Below are 17,778 nucleotides of genomic sequence, written 5' to 3' on the forward strand. Positions count from 1 at the left end.
GCTACTATGGCCTATTTATTGCCTTACCTCCCATATCTTACCTCATTTGTACACTCTGTATATAGACTTTTATTTTGTGTTGTTGACTGTATGTTTGTTTATGTGTAACTCTGTTGTTTGTGTCGAACTGCTTTGCTTTATCTTGACCAGGTCGCAGTTGTAAATGAGAACTTGTTCTCAACTGGCCTACCTGGTTAAATAAAGTAAAAAATAAAAAATGAAAGGTGAATTTTCTACCAGTGTCTGTTGGAAAGCAGACTGAACCAGGTTTTCCCGTAGGATTTTGCCTGCGCTTAGCTCTATTCCGTGTATTTTTATCCTGAAAAACTCCCTAGTCCTTGCCGATGACAAGCATACTCATAACATGATGCAGCCACCACTATGCTTGAAAATATGAAGAGTGGTACTCAGTAATGTGTTGTATTGGATTTGCCTCAAACATAACGCTTTGTATTGAGGACAACAAATGCATGTATTTGCATATTTTTTGTTGCAGTATTACTTTAGTGACTTATTGCAAACAGGATGCATGTTTTGGAATAGTTTTATTCTGTACAAGCTTCCTTCTTTTCACACTGTCATTTATATTCGTATTGTTTATGTTCAGGCTGTAACAACAAAATGTGGAAAAAGTAAAGGGGTCTGAATACTTTCTGTACATGATAGGAGCTGATCATCAGGCTTAGCGTTCACCTGGTCAGTTCTCTCAGATCAACGAAAGACGTGACAAAAGAGCCAATCACCCACCTCTGGGCCACTAGGATGTTGAGACGACTGAGTCCAGCAGAGAAGCTACTTCCAGTTCCTGTTGTAGAGGTCACTGTGGGGTCATCCAGCCTGCGTCCATAGGATGAGCTGGGAATACAACCAAACTTATTGACAGTAATAAATATAGCATCTTCCCTATAGCAGTGGTTCCCAAACCAGGGGTCGCTGCTATGAAAATGGGGTCACGGGAGAATTTGCAACCCCCTCCCCAAATATATATAAACACTAAAAAACATATTATAATATCTTCTTTGTATCTCAAAATAATGTTTATGTGGTTTACTTAAAACATCTAAAATGATTCAAATCTAAAAGATTAAATTTAACGGCCGTACTTGACTGTTGTACTTGAATCATCCCCCTGGTGAATCACTAGCTACACTATTGAATCATCCCCCTGGTGAATCACTAGCTACACTATTGAATCATTCCCCTGGTGAATCACTAGCTACACTATTGAATCATTCCCCTGGTGAATCACTAGCTACACTATTGAATCATCCCCCTGGTGAATCACTAGCTACACTATTGAATCATTCCCCTGGTGAATCACTAGCTACACTATTGAATCATTCCCCTGGTGAATCACTAGCTACACTTTTGAATCATCCCCCTGGTGAATCACTAGCTACACTATTGAATCATTCCCCTGGTGAATCACTAGCTACACTATTGAATCATTCCCCTGGTGAATCACTAGCTACACTATTGAATCATCCCCCTGGTGAATCACTAGCTACACTATTGAATCATTCCCCTGGTGAATCACTAGCTACACTATTGAATCATTCCCCTGGTGAATCACTAGCTACACTATTGAATCATTCCCCTGGTGAATCACTAGCTACGCTATTGAATCATCCCCCTGGTGAATCACTAGCTACACTATTGAATCATCCCCCTGGTGAATCACTAGCTACACTATTGAATCATTCCCCTGGTGAATCACTAGCTACACTATTGAATCATTCCCCTGGTGAATCACTAGCTACACTATTGAATCATTCCCCTGGTGAATCACTAGCTACACTATGAAACCACACACTATTGAATCATCCCCCTGGTGAATCACTAGCTACACTATTGAATCATTCCCCTGGTGAATCACTAGCTACACTATGAAACCACACACTATTGAATCATTCCCTGGTGAATCACTAGCTACACTATTGAATCATTCCCCTGTTGAATCACTAGCTACACTATGAAACCACACACTATTGAATCATTCCCCTGGTGAATCACTAGCTACACTATGAAACTACACACTATTGAATCATTCCCCAGGTGAATCACTAGCTACACTATGAAACAACACACTATTGAATCATTCCCCAGGTGAATCACTAGCTACACTATTGAATCATTCCCCTGGTGAATCACTAGCTACACTATGAAACCACACACTATTGAATCATTCCCCTGGTGAATCACTAGCTACACTATGAAACCATACACTATTGAATCATTCCCCAGGTGAATCACTAGCTACACTATTGAATCATTCCCCTGGTGAATCACTAGCTACACGATGAAACCACACACTATTGAATCATTCCCCTGGTGAATCACTAGCTACACTATGAAACCATACACTATTGAATCATTCCCCAGGTGAATCACTAGCTACACTATTGAATCATTCCCATGGTGAATCACTAGCTACACTATTGAATCATTCCCATGGTGAATCACTAGCTACACTATGAAACCTCACACTATTGCAGAGACTTTGATATTACCGGCTGCAACTGATATGGTGAAAACAATGAGTGGAGAGGCAGAGGAACAGAAACTAACAGCAATATCTTTGTCAGATAACACTGTTAAACAAATAATTTATACAATGTCTAGCAATCAAGAGGAAACTGACTCAAAAAACTCCCCAGCCTTTGCTCTCCAAATGGACGTTAGCTGTGATACTCAAGGTTAACGTCCGTTTGTAGAGAAGTAGTTAACGTTTTTCAATGACAGACAAAATCAACATCGGCTGTTAATGACATCATTTTTGTTCACATGGGGGGGGTGGGGTCACCAGAATTTACAAATGGGGTCGTGGGCCAAAAATGTTTGGGAACCCCTGATCTACGGCATATTCCCTGGCTATGTCCTGGTGTGTCCTGGCTATGTCCTGGTTATGTCCTGGTTATGTCCTGGCTATGTCCTGGTGTATCGTGGCTATGTCCTGGTGTGTCCTGGCTATGTCCTGGTGTCCTGGCTATGTCCTGGTTATGTCCTGGCTATGTCCTGGTGTATCGTGGCTATGTCCTGGTGTGTCCTGGCTATGTCCTGGTGTGTCCTGGCTATGTCCTGGTGTCCTGGCTATGTCCTGGCTATGTCCTGGTGTATCCTGGCTATGTCCTGGCTATGTCCTGGCTATGTCCTGGCTATGTCCTGGTGTATCCTGGTTATATCCTGGCATGTCCTGGCTATGTCCTGGTGTATCCTGGCTATGTCCTGGCTATGTCCAGGTGTATCGTGGCTATGTCCTGGTTATGTCCTGGCTATGTCCTGGCTATGTCCTGGCTATGTCCTGGCTATGTCCTGGTGTGTCCTGGCTATGTCCTGGTGTGTCCTGGTGTGTCCTGGCTATGTCCTGGTTATGTCCTGGCTATGTCCTGGCTATGTCCTGGTGTGTCCTGGCTATGTCCTGGTGTGTCCTGGCTATCCCCTGGTGTGTCCTGGCTATGTCCTGGCTATCCCCTGGCTATGTCCTGGTGTATCCTGGCTATGTCCTGGTGTGTCCTGGCTATGTCCTGGTGTGTCCTGGCTATGTCCTGGTGTGTCCTGGCTATGTCCTGGTGTATCCTGGCTATGTCCTGGTGTCCTGGCTATGTCCTGGTGTGTCCTGGCTATGTCCTGGTGTCCTGGCTATGTCCTGGTGTGTCCTGGCTATGTCCTGGTGTGTCCTGGCTATGTCCTGGCTATGTCCTGGTGACCTGGCTATGTCCTGGCTATGCCCTGGTGTATCCTGGCTATGTCCTGGTGTGTCCTGGCTATGTCCTGGCTATCCCCTGGTGTGTCCTGGCAATGTCCTGGTGTATCCTGGCTATGTCCTGGTGTATCCTGGCTATGTCCTGGTGTGTCCTGGCTATGTCCTGGTGTCCTGGCTATGTCCTGGCTATGCCCTGGTGTATCCTGGCTATGTCCTGGTGTGTCCTGGCTATGTCCTGGCTATCCCCTGGTGTGTCCTGGCTATGTCCTGGTGTGTCCTGGCTATGTCCTGGTGTATCCTGGCTATGTCCTGGTGTGTCCTGGCTATGTCCTGGTGTGTCCTGGCTATGTCCTGGTGTATCCTGGCTATGTCCTGGTGTATCCTGGCTATGTCCTGGTGTGTCCTGGCTATGTCCTGGTGTGTCCTGGCTATGTCCTGGTGTATCCTGGCTATGTCCTGGTGTGTCCTGGCTATGTCCTGGTGTATCCTGGCTATGTCCTGGCTATGTCCTGGTGTATCCTGGCTATGTCCTGGTGTATCCTGGCTATGTCCTGGTGTATCCTGGCTATGTCCTGGTGTATCCTGGCTATGTCCTGGTGTGTCCTGGCTATGTCCTGGCTATGTCCTGGTGTGTCCTGGCTATGTCCTGGCTATGTCCTGGTGTGTCCTGGCTATGTCCTGGTGTGTCCTGGCTATGTCCTGGTGTGTCCTGGCTATGTCCTGGTGTGTCCTGGCTATGTCCTGGTGTGTCCTGGCTATGTCCTGGTGTATCCTGACTATGTCCTGGTGTATCCTGACTATGTCCTGGTGTGTCTGGCTATGTCCTGGTGTGTCCTGGTGTCCTTGGTGACCTGCTATTGCTGTAACATACATGTCTGTTTCCTGCTTTGCCACCGTCCTGGAGGTTGGTACAGCACACCTTGGTCTCTGTCTGGATTTACTATCTTCATAACACACGATGCATGTTCTGGTAGTGAGAGAGCAGAGTCTACCGGCCAAGACTAACGTACTGCATCTATTTAAATATTTTCTAATAAATGGTTGAACCAACCAAGTGACGTTTCGTGTCTGAACCTGGTTAAAGAAAGGCTGAATGAACATAAAATAATATTCATGGGGACATCCAGCAATAATAGTGAACATACAAACACCACAGAACGGGAAAATCCCACTTCAACATGAAGCCCCAAGAGTGGGCAGACACACCAACGGATGGAGCCAAAGCTGTAGGACATACCTGAGAGGCAAGGAGGGGGTGGAGCTACTGAGATCACATCCTGTGCTATTGAGGCGGCGGGTGTAAGAGGAGCTACGACTCAGCCAGCTGAGAGAGAGGGGGAGAGAGGAGGGGTGGGGTGGTGTAAGAGAGCTACGACTCAGAGAGAGGGTGGGGATGTGAAAGAGATGGAGATAGAGGGGGGAGAAAGAAAAAGCGAAAGAGAGAGAGAGAGGTAGAGAGAGAGAAAGAGGGCGAGACAGAGAGAGATATAAGGAGGGGGGAGAGAGAGATAGTGAAAGAGAAAGATGGAGAGGGGGGAGGAAGAAAGAGGGAGGGGGTGATGCAGTGAAGCTCAAAACCTGTTTAGCTATTCACACGCACGCACGCACGCACGCACGCACGCACGCACACACACACACTGAAGCTGATGAGTAGCCTTTCACTGCCATTCCATACTGTGGTACGTGACAGCATCATGTGAGGCAAGCTGAGCCCACCTGCTAGTGCTGTCTGGGATGCTGTCTGGGATGCTGAAGAGACGTCTGGTTGGACTGGGGTTCACTAACCTGCTAGTGCTGTCTGGGATACTGTCTGGGATACTGAAGAGACGCCTGGTTGGACTGGGGTTCACAAACCTGCTAGTGCTGTCTGGGATGCTGTCTGGGATGCTGTCTGGGATGCTGTCTGGGATGCTGTCTGGGATGCTGTCTGGTATACTGAAGAGACGTCTGGTTGGACTGGGGTTCACTAACCTGCTAGTGCTGTCTGGGATGCTGTCTGGGATACTGTCTGGGATACTGAAGAGACGCCTGGTTGGACTGGGGTTCACAAACCTGCTAGTGCTGTCTGGGATGCTGTCTGGGATGCTGTCTGGGATGCTGTCTGGGATGCTGTCTGGGATACTGAAGAGACGTCTGGTTGGACTGGGGTTCACTAACCTGCTAGTGCTGTCTGGGATGCTGTCTGGGATGCTGTCTGGTATATTGAAGAGACGTCTGGTTGGACTGGGGTTCACTAACCTGCTAGTGCTGTCTGGGATGCTGTCTGGGATGCTGTCTGGTATACTGAAGAGACGTCTGGTTGGACTGGGGTTCACTAACCTGCTAGTGCTGTCTGGGATGCTGTCTGGGATGCTGTCTGGGATGCTGTCTGGGATACTGAAGAGACGTCTGGTTGGACTGGGGTTCACTAACCTGCTAGTGCTGTCTGGGATGCTGTCTGGGATACTGAAGAGACGTCTGGTTGGACTGGGGTTCACTAACCTGCTAGTGCTGTCTGGGATGCTGTCTGGGATGCTGTCTGGTATAGTGAAGAGACGTCTGGTTGGTCTGGGGTTCACTAACCTGCTAGTGCTGTCTGGGATGCTGTCTGGGATGCTGTCTGGGATGCTGTCTGGGATACTGAAGAGACGTCTGGTTGGACTGGGGTTCACTAACCTGCTAGTGCTGTCTGGGATGCTGTCTGGGATGCTGTCTGGTATATTGAAGAGACGTCTGGTTGGACTGGGGTTCACTAACCTGCTGGTGCTGTCTGGGATGCTGTCTGGGATGCTGAAGAGACGTCTGGTTGGACTGGGGTTCACAAACCTGCTAGTGCTGTCTGGGATGCTGTCTGGTATATTGAAGAGACGTCTGGTTGGACTGGGGTTCACTAACCTGCTAGTGCTGTCTGGGATGCTGTCTGGTATATTGAAGAGACGTCTGGTTGGACTGGGGTTCACTAACCTGCTAGTGCTGTCTGGGATGCTGTCTGGTATATTGAAGAGACGTCTGGTTGGACTGGGGTTCACTAACCTGCTAGTGCTGTCTGGGATGCTGTCTGGTATATTGAAGAGACGTCTGGTTGGACTGGGGTTCACTCTGGCAGTTCTGGGTTCCTGAAAGTACAAGGTCGTTTGATGATGTATCAATATCTAGCTTTGAATAGTTTCAAACATATCACTGCTAACTAGATGGTCCAGTCTAAGAGGACAGTAGTGATGTAGATGGTCCGGTCTAAGAGGACAGTAGTGATGTAGTTGGTCCAGTCTAAGAGGACAGTAGTGATGTAGATGGTCCGGTCTAAGAGGACAGTAGTGATGTAGATGGTCCAGTCTAAGAGGACAGTAGTGATGTAGATGGTCCAGTCTAAGAGGACAGTAGTGATGTAGATGGTCCAGTCTAAGAGGACAGTAGTGATGTAGATGGTCCGGTCTGAGAGGACAGTAGTGATGTAGATGGTCCAGTCTAAGAGGACAGTAGTGATGTAGATGGTCCAGTCTAAGAGGACAGTAGTGATGTAGATGGTCCAGTCTAAGAGGACAGTAGTGATCCGGTCCAGTCTAAGAGGACAGTAGTGATGTAGATGGTCCAGTCTAAGAGGACAGTAGTGATGTAGATGGTCCGGTCTGAGAGGACAGTAGTGATGTAGATGGTCCAGTCTAAGAGGACAGTAGTGATGTAGATGGTCCGGTCTAAGAGGACAGTAGTGATGTAGATGGTCCAGTCTAAGAGGACAGTAGTGATGTAGATGGTCCAGTCTAAGAGGACAGTAGTGATCCGGTCCAGTCTAAGAGGACAGTAGTGATGTAGATGGTCCAGTCTAAGAGGACAGTAGTGATGTAGATGGTCCAGTCTAAGAGGACAGTAGTGATGTAGATGGTCCGGTCTAAGAGGACAGTAGTGATCCGGTCCAGTCTAAGAGGACAGTAGTGATGTAGATGGTCCGGTCTAAGAGGACAGTAGTGATGTAGATGGTCCAGTCTAAGAGGACAGTAGTGATGTAGATGGTCCGGTCTGAGAGGACAGTAGTGATGTAGATGGTCCAGTCTAAGAGGACAGTAGTGATGTAGATGGTCCGGTCTAAGAGGACAGTAGTGATCCGGTCCAGTCTAAGAGGACAGTAGTGATGTAGATGGTCCAGTCTAAGAGGACAGTAGTGATGTAGATGGCCCAGTCTAAGAGGACAGTAGTGATGTAGATGGTCCAGTCTAAGAGGACAGTAGTGATGTAGATGACCCAGTCTAAGAGGACAGTAGTGATGTAGATGGGCCAGTCTAAGAGGACAGTAGTGATGTAGATGGTCCAGTCTAAGAGGACAGTAGTGATGTAGATGGCCCAGTCTAAGAGGACAGTAGTGATGTAGATGGTCCAGTCTAAGAGGACAGTAGTGATGTAGATGGTCCAGTCTAAGAGGACAGTAGTGATGTAGATGGTCCAGTCTAAGAGGACAGTAGTGATGTAGATGACCCAGTCTAAGAGGACAGTAGTGATGTAGATGGTCCAGTCTAAGAGGACAGTAGTGATGTAGATGGTCCAGTCTAAGAGGACAGTAGTGATGTAGATGGCCCAGTCTAAGAGGACAGTAGTGATGTAGATGGTCCGGTCTAAGAGGACAGTAGTGATGTAGATGGTCCAGTCTAAGAGGACAGTAGTGATGTAGATGGTGCACTCTAAGAGGACAGTAGTGATGTAGATGGTCCAGTCTAAGAGGACAGTAGTGATGTAGATGGTCCAGTCTAAGAGGACAGTAGTGATGTAGATGGTCCAGTCTAAGAGGACAGTAGTGATGTAGATGGTCCAGTCTAAGAGGACAGTAGTGATGTAGATGGGCCAGTCTAAGAGGACAGTAGTGATGTAGATGGTCCAGTCTAAGAGGACAGTAGTGATGTAGATGGTCCAGTCTAAGAGGACAGTAGTGATGTAGATGGTCCGGTCTAAGAGGACAGTAGTGATGTAGATGGTCCAGTCTAAGTTGCAGTTGTATTTCCTTGATTCCTCGTGTCCTCTCTCCTTGCCTACTTCTCTAAATAGATTGGAGGTTGTTTTGAGAAGGAAATGAGGAGAGGAATCAACGGAATACAAAGAGGAGAGGAATCAAGGGAATACAATGAGGAGAGGAATCAAGGGAATACAATGAGGAGGGGAATCAAGGGAATACAATGAGGAGAGGAATCAAGGGAATACAACTCAAATTCACCCTGTGATGCTCCTGTATTGTATTTGTAAGAGATCAACAGTTGTCACAAATAATTCTCAGCCTGTGACGCTCCTGTGACGCTCCGGTACATTTTAAAGGTGTGTTTTTACCATCGATGTGGTCTGGTTCCAGTACCTTGGTGTCTGTACTGGTGTCAGAGCTGAGGCGTGGGCTGGAGGCAGAGCGGATCATACCCAGGCCCGACTCAGGCACCCCGCGGGTGGACACCTGGCTCGGGTCGGTGGTACCCGAAGGCCCCAGGGTCACGGAGCTGCCTGCCTTACGAAGAGAGGTCCTCCAGGAGCCAGGGGCCACACCGGGGGCTGAGCTAGGTACCGCCTCTAGCGCTGGGGGCTTCCCTGGGTCCTGCTGCAGAAGGGAGAGATTTACGATTCACTGATCAAATCAACTCAGATTAATGACCTGCCAAACAGAGGTAATAAAAGGCAATTTACCAAATCACTTTAAATAGTCAATAGCAGAGTGCACAGGTTGTTCACCTGAGTTTCACCCCCAGGTCGTAGCTGACTCCATCACCAGGGAGATACCAAGTCATAGCTCCCCCATGGCAGCATTCTGACGTTCAAACACCAACAGAAACCGTGGCATACCTTTTTGACGGTGTTTCCTGAAGTGCTGGTTGCCGTGGAGAGGGCGTGGGGGGAGGAGCTGTTGCGTTTGTTGTTCAAGTTGTTGATGATCTCTCGGTTTTTAGCTTTCTCTGCAACAAACACCATCAGCCCATTAATGACATGATTCTCTACAACAAACACCATCAGCCTGTTAATGACATGATTCTCTACAACAAACACCATCAGCCCATTAATGACATGATTCTCTACAACAAACACCATCAGCCCATTAATGACATGATTCTCTGCAACAAACACCATCAGCCCATTAATGACATGATTCTCTACAAACACCATCAGCCCATTAATGACATGATTCTCTACAACAAACACCATCAGCCCATTAATGACATGATTCTCTACAACAAACACCATCAGCCCATTAATGACATGATTCTCTACAACAAACACCATCAGCCCATTAATGACATGATTCTCTACAACAAACACCATCAGCCCATTAATGACATGATTCTCTGCAACAAACACCATCAGCCCATTAATGACATGATCCTCTACAACAAACACCATCAGCCCATTAATGACATGATTCTCTGCAACAAACACCATCAGCCTGTTAATGACATGATCCTCTACAACAAACACCATCAGCCCATTAATGACATGATTCTCTACAAACACCATCAGCCTGTTAATGACATGATTCTCTACAACAAACACCATCAGCCCGTTAATGACATGATTCTCTACAAACACCATCAGCCCATTAATGACATGATTCTCTACAAACACCACCAGCCCATTAATGACATGATTCAAGTCATGTCAGAACAAGTCTACATGATTCTCTACAATAGAACAAGTCTACATGATTCTCTACAATAGAACAAGTCCACATGATTCTCTACAATAGAACAAGTCCACATGATTCTCTACAATAGAACAAGTCTAGATGATTCTCTACAATAGAACAAGTCCACATGATTCTCTACAATAGAACAAGTCCACATTGGGTTGCAGTCTTTCAGGCATGAGTCATAACAGGGTTTAGGTCCATTTCAATTCAGTAAACTCAAATTTTACTTTATGAATGGACTAGACTGAAAAGGACTTGACACCAAGGAATTTTCTCTCTCACCTGATTCTGCATCGCTCTCAGACTCGTCCTCCTCTTCTTCTGAACTGGAGCTGCTGGAGGCCTTGGCCTGTCCCTGTGTCTGTACCCCCTCCTCATCCTCATCCTCAGCAGGGCTGCTGGTCAGAGCGGGGGGAGGGTGCTTCTCTCTCTCGTGGAGGCAGATCTTCTCCCGGCTGCTCATACGAGAGATTGAGGTCCTGCAGGGGAGAGGGAGGGGGCGGGGACAGGATGACAGGTCGGCATGGAGGAACCAATCAGTGAGGGTGTGTGTAAACAAAAACAAACAAAACCAGGAGGAGGACTGTAACTGGATCCTGTGTGGGAGACTGAGGGACAGCTTCCAGGAGGAGACTGAGAGACAGCTTCCAGGAGGAGGACTGTAAATGGATCCTGTGTGGGAGACTGAGAGACAGCTTCCAGGAGGAGGACTGTAAATGGATCCTGTGTGGGAGACTGAGAGACAGCTTCCAGGAGGAGGACTGTAAATGGATCCTGTGTGGGAGACTGAGAGACAGCTTCCAGGAGGAGGACTGTAAATGGATCCTGTGTGGGAGACTGAGAGACAGCTTCCAGGAGGAGGACTGTAAATGGATCCTGTGTGGGAGACTGAGGGACAGCATCCAGGAAGAGGAGGAGACTGAGGGACAGCATCCAGGAAGAGGAGGAGACTGAGGGACAGCATCCAGGAAGAGGAGGAGACTGAGGGACAGCATCCAGGAAGAGGAGGAGACTGAGGGACAGCATCCAGGAAGAGGAGGAGACTGAGGGACAGCATCCAGGAAGAGGAGGAGACTGAGGGACAGCATCCAGGAAGAGGAGGAGACTGAGGGACAGCATCCAGGAAGAGGAGGAGACTGAGGGACAGCTTCCAGGAGGAGGAGGAGACTGAGGGACAGCTTCCAGGAAGAGGAGGAGACTGAGGGACAGCTTCCAGGAAGAGGAGGAGACTGAGGGACAGCTTCCAGGAAGAGGAGGAGACTGAGGGACAGCTTCCAGGAAGAGGAGGAGACTGAGGGACAGCATAACTACATGAATACTATTGGATGACCAGTGTAAATAACAACAGTGTCTGATTCTATTGGTAGAGAGGTGTCAGGTGGGTAACAGACAGTGTGATTCTATTGGTAGAGGTGTGTCAGGTGGGTAACAGACAGTGTGATTCTATTGGTCGAGGTGTGTCAGGTGGGTAACAGACAGTGTGATTCTATTGGTCGAGGTGTGTCAGGTGGGTAACAGACAGTGTGATTCTATTGGTAGAGAGGTGTCAGGTGGGTAACAGACAGTGTGATTCTATTGGTAGAGGTGTGTCAGGTGGGTAACAGACAGTGTGATTCTATTGGTAGAGGTGTGTCAGGTGGGTAACAGACAGTGTGATTCTATTGGTAGAGGTGTGTCAGGTGGGTAACAGACAGTGTCTGATTCTATTGGTCGAGGTGTGTCAGGTGGGTAACAGACAGTGTCTGATTCTATTGGTAGAGGTGTGTCAGGTGGGTAACAGACAGTGTGATTCTATTGGTCGAGGTGTGTCAGTTGGGTAACAGACAGTGTGATTCTATTGGTAGAGGTGTGTCAGGTGGGTAACAGACAGTGTGATTCTATTGGTCGAGGTGTGTCAGTTGGGTAACAGACAGTGTGATTCTATTGGTAGAGGTGTGTCAGGTGGGTAACAGACAGTGTGATTCTATTGGTCGAGGTGTGTCAGGTGGGTAACAGACAGTGTCTGATTCTATTGGTAGAGGTGTGTCAGGTGGGTAACAGACAGTGTCTGATTCTATTGGCTCATATCAGTAACACACGTCTGTATCAGTGATTCCTAGGTGGGTAACAGACTGGCACAGACAACAGACATGCTGGGGCACTGACTTGCGTGGTCGAACCGATGCCATATTGATAGGAGGGCTGGTCTCGATGACAGGCTGGGACAGCTTGGCTTTTTCTGTACGCAGCTAGAGAGAGAGAAATACAGAGTAAATATGCAGGAAGACATATACAGAAATACATATACAGGAAGACACAGAGATATATAGAGTAAATTTAAAGAGTAAAGATACAGGATGACATATACAGAGTAAATATACAGAAAGACATATACAGAGTAAATATACAGGAATATATATACAGAGATATATACAGGAAGATGTATACAGAGTAAATATACAAAGTAAATATACAGGAAGACATATACAGAGTAAATATACAGGAATATATATACAGAGTAAATATACAGGAAGACACATACAAAGCAAATATACAAAGTAAATATACAGGAACATATATACAGGAAGACATATACAGAGTAAATATACAGGAAGACATACACAGAGTAAATATACAGGAACACATATACAGAGATATATACAGGAAGACATATACAGAGTATATATACAAAGTAAATATACAGGAAGATATATACAGGAAGATGTATACAGAGTAAATATACAAAGTAAATATACAGGAAGACACATACAAAGTAAATATACAAAGTAAATATACAGGAACATATATACAGGAAGACATATACAGAGTAAATATACAGGAATATATATATACAGAGTAAATATACAGGAATATATATATACAGAGTAAATATACAGGAAGACATATACAGAGTAAATATACAAAGTAAATATACAGGAAGATATATATACAGAGTAAATATACAGGAAGACATATACAGAGTAAATATACAAAGTAAATATACAGGAAGATATATATACAGAGTATATATACAGGAAGACATATACAGAGTAAATATACAAAGTAAATATACAGGAAGATATATACAGGAAGACATATACAGAGTAAATATACAGGAATATATATACAGAGTAAATATGCAGGAAGACATACAGAGATATATACAGGAAGACATATGCAGAGTAAATATACAGGAAGACTTATACAGAGTAAATATACAGGAAGACATATACAGAGTAAATATACAGGAAGACATATACAGAGATATATACAGGAAGACATATAGTACCAGTGAAAAGTTTGGACACACCTACTCATTCAAGGGTTTTTCTTTATTTTTACTATTTTCTACATTGTAGAATAATAGTGAAGACATCAAAACTATGAAATAACACATACGGAATCATGTAGTAACCAAAAGAAAGTGTTAAATAAATCAAAAATATATTTTATATTAATAGTAGTGCACTTTATAGGGCATAGGATGCCATTAGGACGGCGACAGAGACTCACAGCATTTTGTTTCTTTGTTAGCTCCTCCAGAGTGTCCACTAGGGTGTCATCGGCTACTTCTAGAGGGGTTTGTCCCTGGAACAAGGACACACATGGATTAATGGGTTTAATGGGTCTGTTTGGCCCTGTCTGGGGGTATCGTTGGGTGGGGCCACATTGTCTCCCGACCCCTCTTGTCTCAGCCTCCAGTATTTATGCTGTAATAGTTTATGTGTCGGGGGGCTAGGGTCAGTCTGTTATATCTGGAGTATTTCTCCTGTCTTATCCGGTGTCCTGTGTGAATTTAAGTATGCTCTCTTTCTTTCCCTCTCTCGGAGGACCTGAGCCCTTGGACCATGCCTCAGGACTACCTGGCCTGATGACTCCTTGCTGTCCCCAGTCCACCTGGCCGTGCTGCTGCTCCAGTTTCAACTGTTCTGCCTGCGGCTATGGAACCCTGACCTGTTCACCGGACGTGCTACCTGTCCCAGACCTGCTGTTTTCAACTCTCTAGAGACAGCAGGAGCGGTAGAGATACTCTTAATGATCGGCTATGAAAAGCCAACTGACAATTACTCCTGAGTTGCTGACTTGCTGCACCCTCGACAACTACTGTGATTATTATTATTTGACCCTGCTGGTCATTTATGAACATTTGAACATCTTGGCCATGTTCTGTTATAATCTCCACCCGGCACAGCCAGAAGAGGACTGGCCACCCCTCATAGCCTGGTTCCTCTCTAGGTTTCTTCCTAGGTTCTGGCCTTTCTAGGGAGTTTTTCCTAGCCACCGTGCTTCTACACCTGCATTGCTTGCTGTTTGGGGTTTTAGGCTGGGTTTCTGTACAGCACTTTGAGATATCAGCTGATCTAAGAAGGACTTTATAAATACATTTGAAAGACTAATACAGCCCCAGAGTGGAGGAGTCTGGGTACATAGGGAGACTAATACAGCCCCCAGAGTGGAGGAGTCTGGGTACATAGGGAGACTAATACAGCCCCCAGAGTGGAGGAGTCTGGGTACATAGGGAGACTAATACAGCCCCCAGAGTGGAGGAGTCTAGGTACATAGGGAGACTAATACAGCCCCCAGAGTGGAGGAGTCTGGGTACATAGGGAGACTAATACAGCCCCCAGAGTGGAGGAGTCTGGGTACATAGGGAGACTAATACAGCCCCCAGAGTGGAGGAGTCTGGGTACATAGGGAGACTAATACAGCCCCCAGAGTGGAGGAGTCTGGGTACATAGGGAGACTAATACAGCCCCCAGAGTGGAGGAGTCTGGGTACATAGGGAGACTAATACAGCCCCAGAGTGGAGGAGTCTGGGTACATAGGGAGACTAATCAGGCCCAGAGTGGAGGAGTCTGGAGACTAATACAGCCCCCAGAGTGGAGGAGTCTGGGTACATAGGGAGACTAATACAGCCCCAGAGTGGAGGAGTCTGGGTACATAGGGAGACTAATACAGCCCCCAGAGTGGAGGAGTCTGGGTACATAGGGAGACCAATACAGCCCCAGAGTGGAGGAGTCTGGGTACATAGGGAGACTAATACAGCCCCCAGAGTGGAGGAGTCTGGGTACATAGGGAGACTAATACAGCCCCCAGAGTGGAGGAGTCTGGGTACATAGGGAGACTAATACAGCCCCAGAGTGGAGGAGTCTGGGTACATAGGGAGACTAATACAGCCCCCAGAGTGGAGGTGTCTGGGTACATAGGGAGACTAATACAGCCCCCAGAGTGGAGGAGTCTGGGTACATAGGGAGACTAATACAGCCCCCAGAGTGGAGGAGTCTGGGTACATAGGGAGACTAATACAGCCCCAGAGTGGAGGAGTCTGGGTACATAGGGAGACTAATACAGCCCCCAGAGTGGAGGAGTCTGGGTACATAGGGAGACTAATACAGCCCCCAGAGTGGAGGAGTCTGGGTACATAGGGAGACTAATACAGCCCCCAGAGTGGAGGAGTCTGGGTACATAGGGAGACTAATACAGCCCCCAGAGTGGAGGAGTCTGGGTACATAGGGAGACTAATACAGCCCCCAGAGTGGAGGAGTCTGGGTACATAGGGAGACTAATACAGCCCCAGAGTGGAGGAGTCTGGGTACATAGGGAGACTAATACAGCCCCCAGAGTGGAGGAGTCTGGGTACATAGGGAGACTAATACAGCCCCCAGAGTGGAGGAGTCTGGGTACATAGGGAGACTAATACAGCCCCAGAGTGGAGGAGTCTGGGTACATAGGGAGACTAATACAGCCCCCAGAGTGGAGGAGTCTGGGTACATAGGGAGACTAACACAGCCCCCAGAGTGGAGATGTCATAATACCCATAAAACCTAGCGGTCAAACAGGGAAACGGTTCCAATCGTTTTTCCACCATTCATTTTTCCCAATAGGGGATTTTAAAAACACCTAAAATAAGGGCTGTGTTTCCTGTAGGCGTGACATTTCGATAACCGTGTAAATCTCTCTCGGACAATGTGACTTTTATCAATATATTGAACTCTATTTCCTCTCGGATTAGAGCATGCGGGGGGGGGGGGGGGGGGTTCTTAATGTTTTGTACACTCAGTGTATATGTGTATCCTCTCCCACTCACCACGTTGTTGAGAGCAGCCATGTGACACATGTTGTCAGCCAGTAGAGAACACATCTCCTGCTGCCCCCAGTGAGCCGCAGCGTGCAGGGCGGTCCAGCCATCCACATCACCACTGTCTACATCCAGACCACACTGGAGCAGGACCCTGTGGGAGGGGAGATGAACAGGGTGAGGGAGGGAGACAGAGAGGAGGGGGAGAGAGAGAAGAAGAGGGTGAGGGAGAGAGACAGGAGGGGAAGAGAGAGAGAGACAGGAGGGGGAGAGAGAGATGAAGAGGGTGAGGGAGAAAGAGAGAGAGAGAGACAGGAAGGGGAGAGAGAGATGAACAGGGTGAGGGAGGGAGACAGAGAGGAGGGGGAGAGAGAGATGAAGAGGGTGAGGGAGAAAGAGAGAGAGAGAGACAGGAAGGGGAGAGAGAGATGAAGAGGGTGAGGGAGAGAGAGAGACAGGAGGGGGAGAGAGAAAGAGAGATGAAGAGGGTGAGGGAGAGAGAGAGACAGGAGGGGGAGAGAGAAAGAGAGAGAGAGATGAAGAGGGTGATGGAGATGAAGAGGGGGAGCGAGACGAAGAGGAGGGGAATAAGCAGACAAGCTAGACAGAGGAGGAGGTTGAGGTGGTGGTTGTGGTGAGGATGACTAACAATCGGAGAAACGTTTAGTATGTTTAACTTAATCTGGAATGTTGCAGAGAGAAGTGTCATGAACAGAGTCAACATGATTCCCTGACCGGCACCTGACTAGCACCCGACCCGCTGACTAGCACCCGCCCGACCCGCTGACTAGCACCCGCAAGACCCGCTGACTAGCACCCGACCGACCCGCTGACTAGCACCCGACCGACCCGCTGACTAGCAAACGACCGACCCGCTGACTAGCACCCGACCGACCAACTGACTAGCACCCGACCGACCCGCTGACTAGCAAACGACCGACCCGCTGACTAGCACCCGACCGACCCGCTGACTAGCACCCGACCGACCCGCTGACTAGCACCCGACCGACCCGCTGACTAGCAAACGCCCGACCCGCTGACTAGCACCCGCCCGACCCGCTGACTAGCACCCGACCGACCCGCTGACTAGCACCCGACCGACCCGCTGACTAGCACCCGACCGACCCGCTGACTAGCACCCGACCGACCCGCTGACTAGCACCCGACCCGCTGACTAGCACCCGACCGACTGACTAGCAGCTGACCCACTGACTAGCACCCGACCCACTGACTAGCACCCGACCCACTGACTAGCAGCTGACTAGCACCTGACCCACTGACTAGCACCTGACTAGCACCTGACTAGCACCTGACCCACTGACTAGCACCTGACCCACTGACTAGCACCTGACCCACTGACTAGCACCTGACCCACTGACTAGCACCTGACCC

The 17,778-nt window shown here is 47.8% G+C and overlaps 1 protein-coding gene across 2 annotated transcripts in view; it reads right to left on the minus strand.

Annotated features, from left to right (window-relative positions):
* The window catches only part of zmp:0000001167 (protein phosphatase 1 regulatory subunit 12A), a 68,556-nt gene that overhangs the window by 19,794 nt on the left and 30,984 nt on the right, over positions 1-17,778 (minus strand). For both annotated transcript variants that reach the window (XM_055933023.1, XM_055933024.1), the window contains 9 exons: positions 16,396-16,540; positions 13,821-13,895; positions 12,474-12,556; positions 10,611-10,807; positions 9,491-9,600; positions 9,015-9,248; positions 6,509-6,798; positions 4,941-5,027; positions 748-855 (listed from right to left, as the gene is read on the minus strand). In XM_055933023.1, the coding sequence (XP_055788998.1) occupies positions 748-855; positions 4,941-5,027; positions 6,509-6,798; positions 9,015-9,248; positions 9,491-9,600; positions 10,611-10,807; positions 12,474-12,556; positions 13,821-13,895; positions 16,396-16,540 (1,329 nt within the window). The remainder of the gene's footprint in view (positions 1-747; positions 856-4,940; positions 5,028-6,508; positions 6,799-9,014; positions 9,249-9,490; positions 9,601-10,610; positions 10,808-12,473; positions 12,557-13,820; positions 13,896-16,395; positions 16,541-17,778) is intronic.

Source organism: Salvelinus fontinalis, chromosome 9, assembly GCF_029448725.1.
Source record: "Salvelinus fontinalis isolate EN_2023a chromosome 9, ASM2944872v1, whole genome shotgun sequence".
Taxonomy (NCBI): Eukaryota; Metazoa; Chordata; class Actinopteri; order Salmoniformes; family Salmonidae; genus Salvelinus; species Salvelinus fontinalis.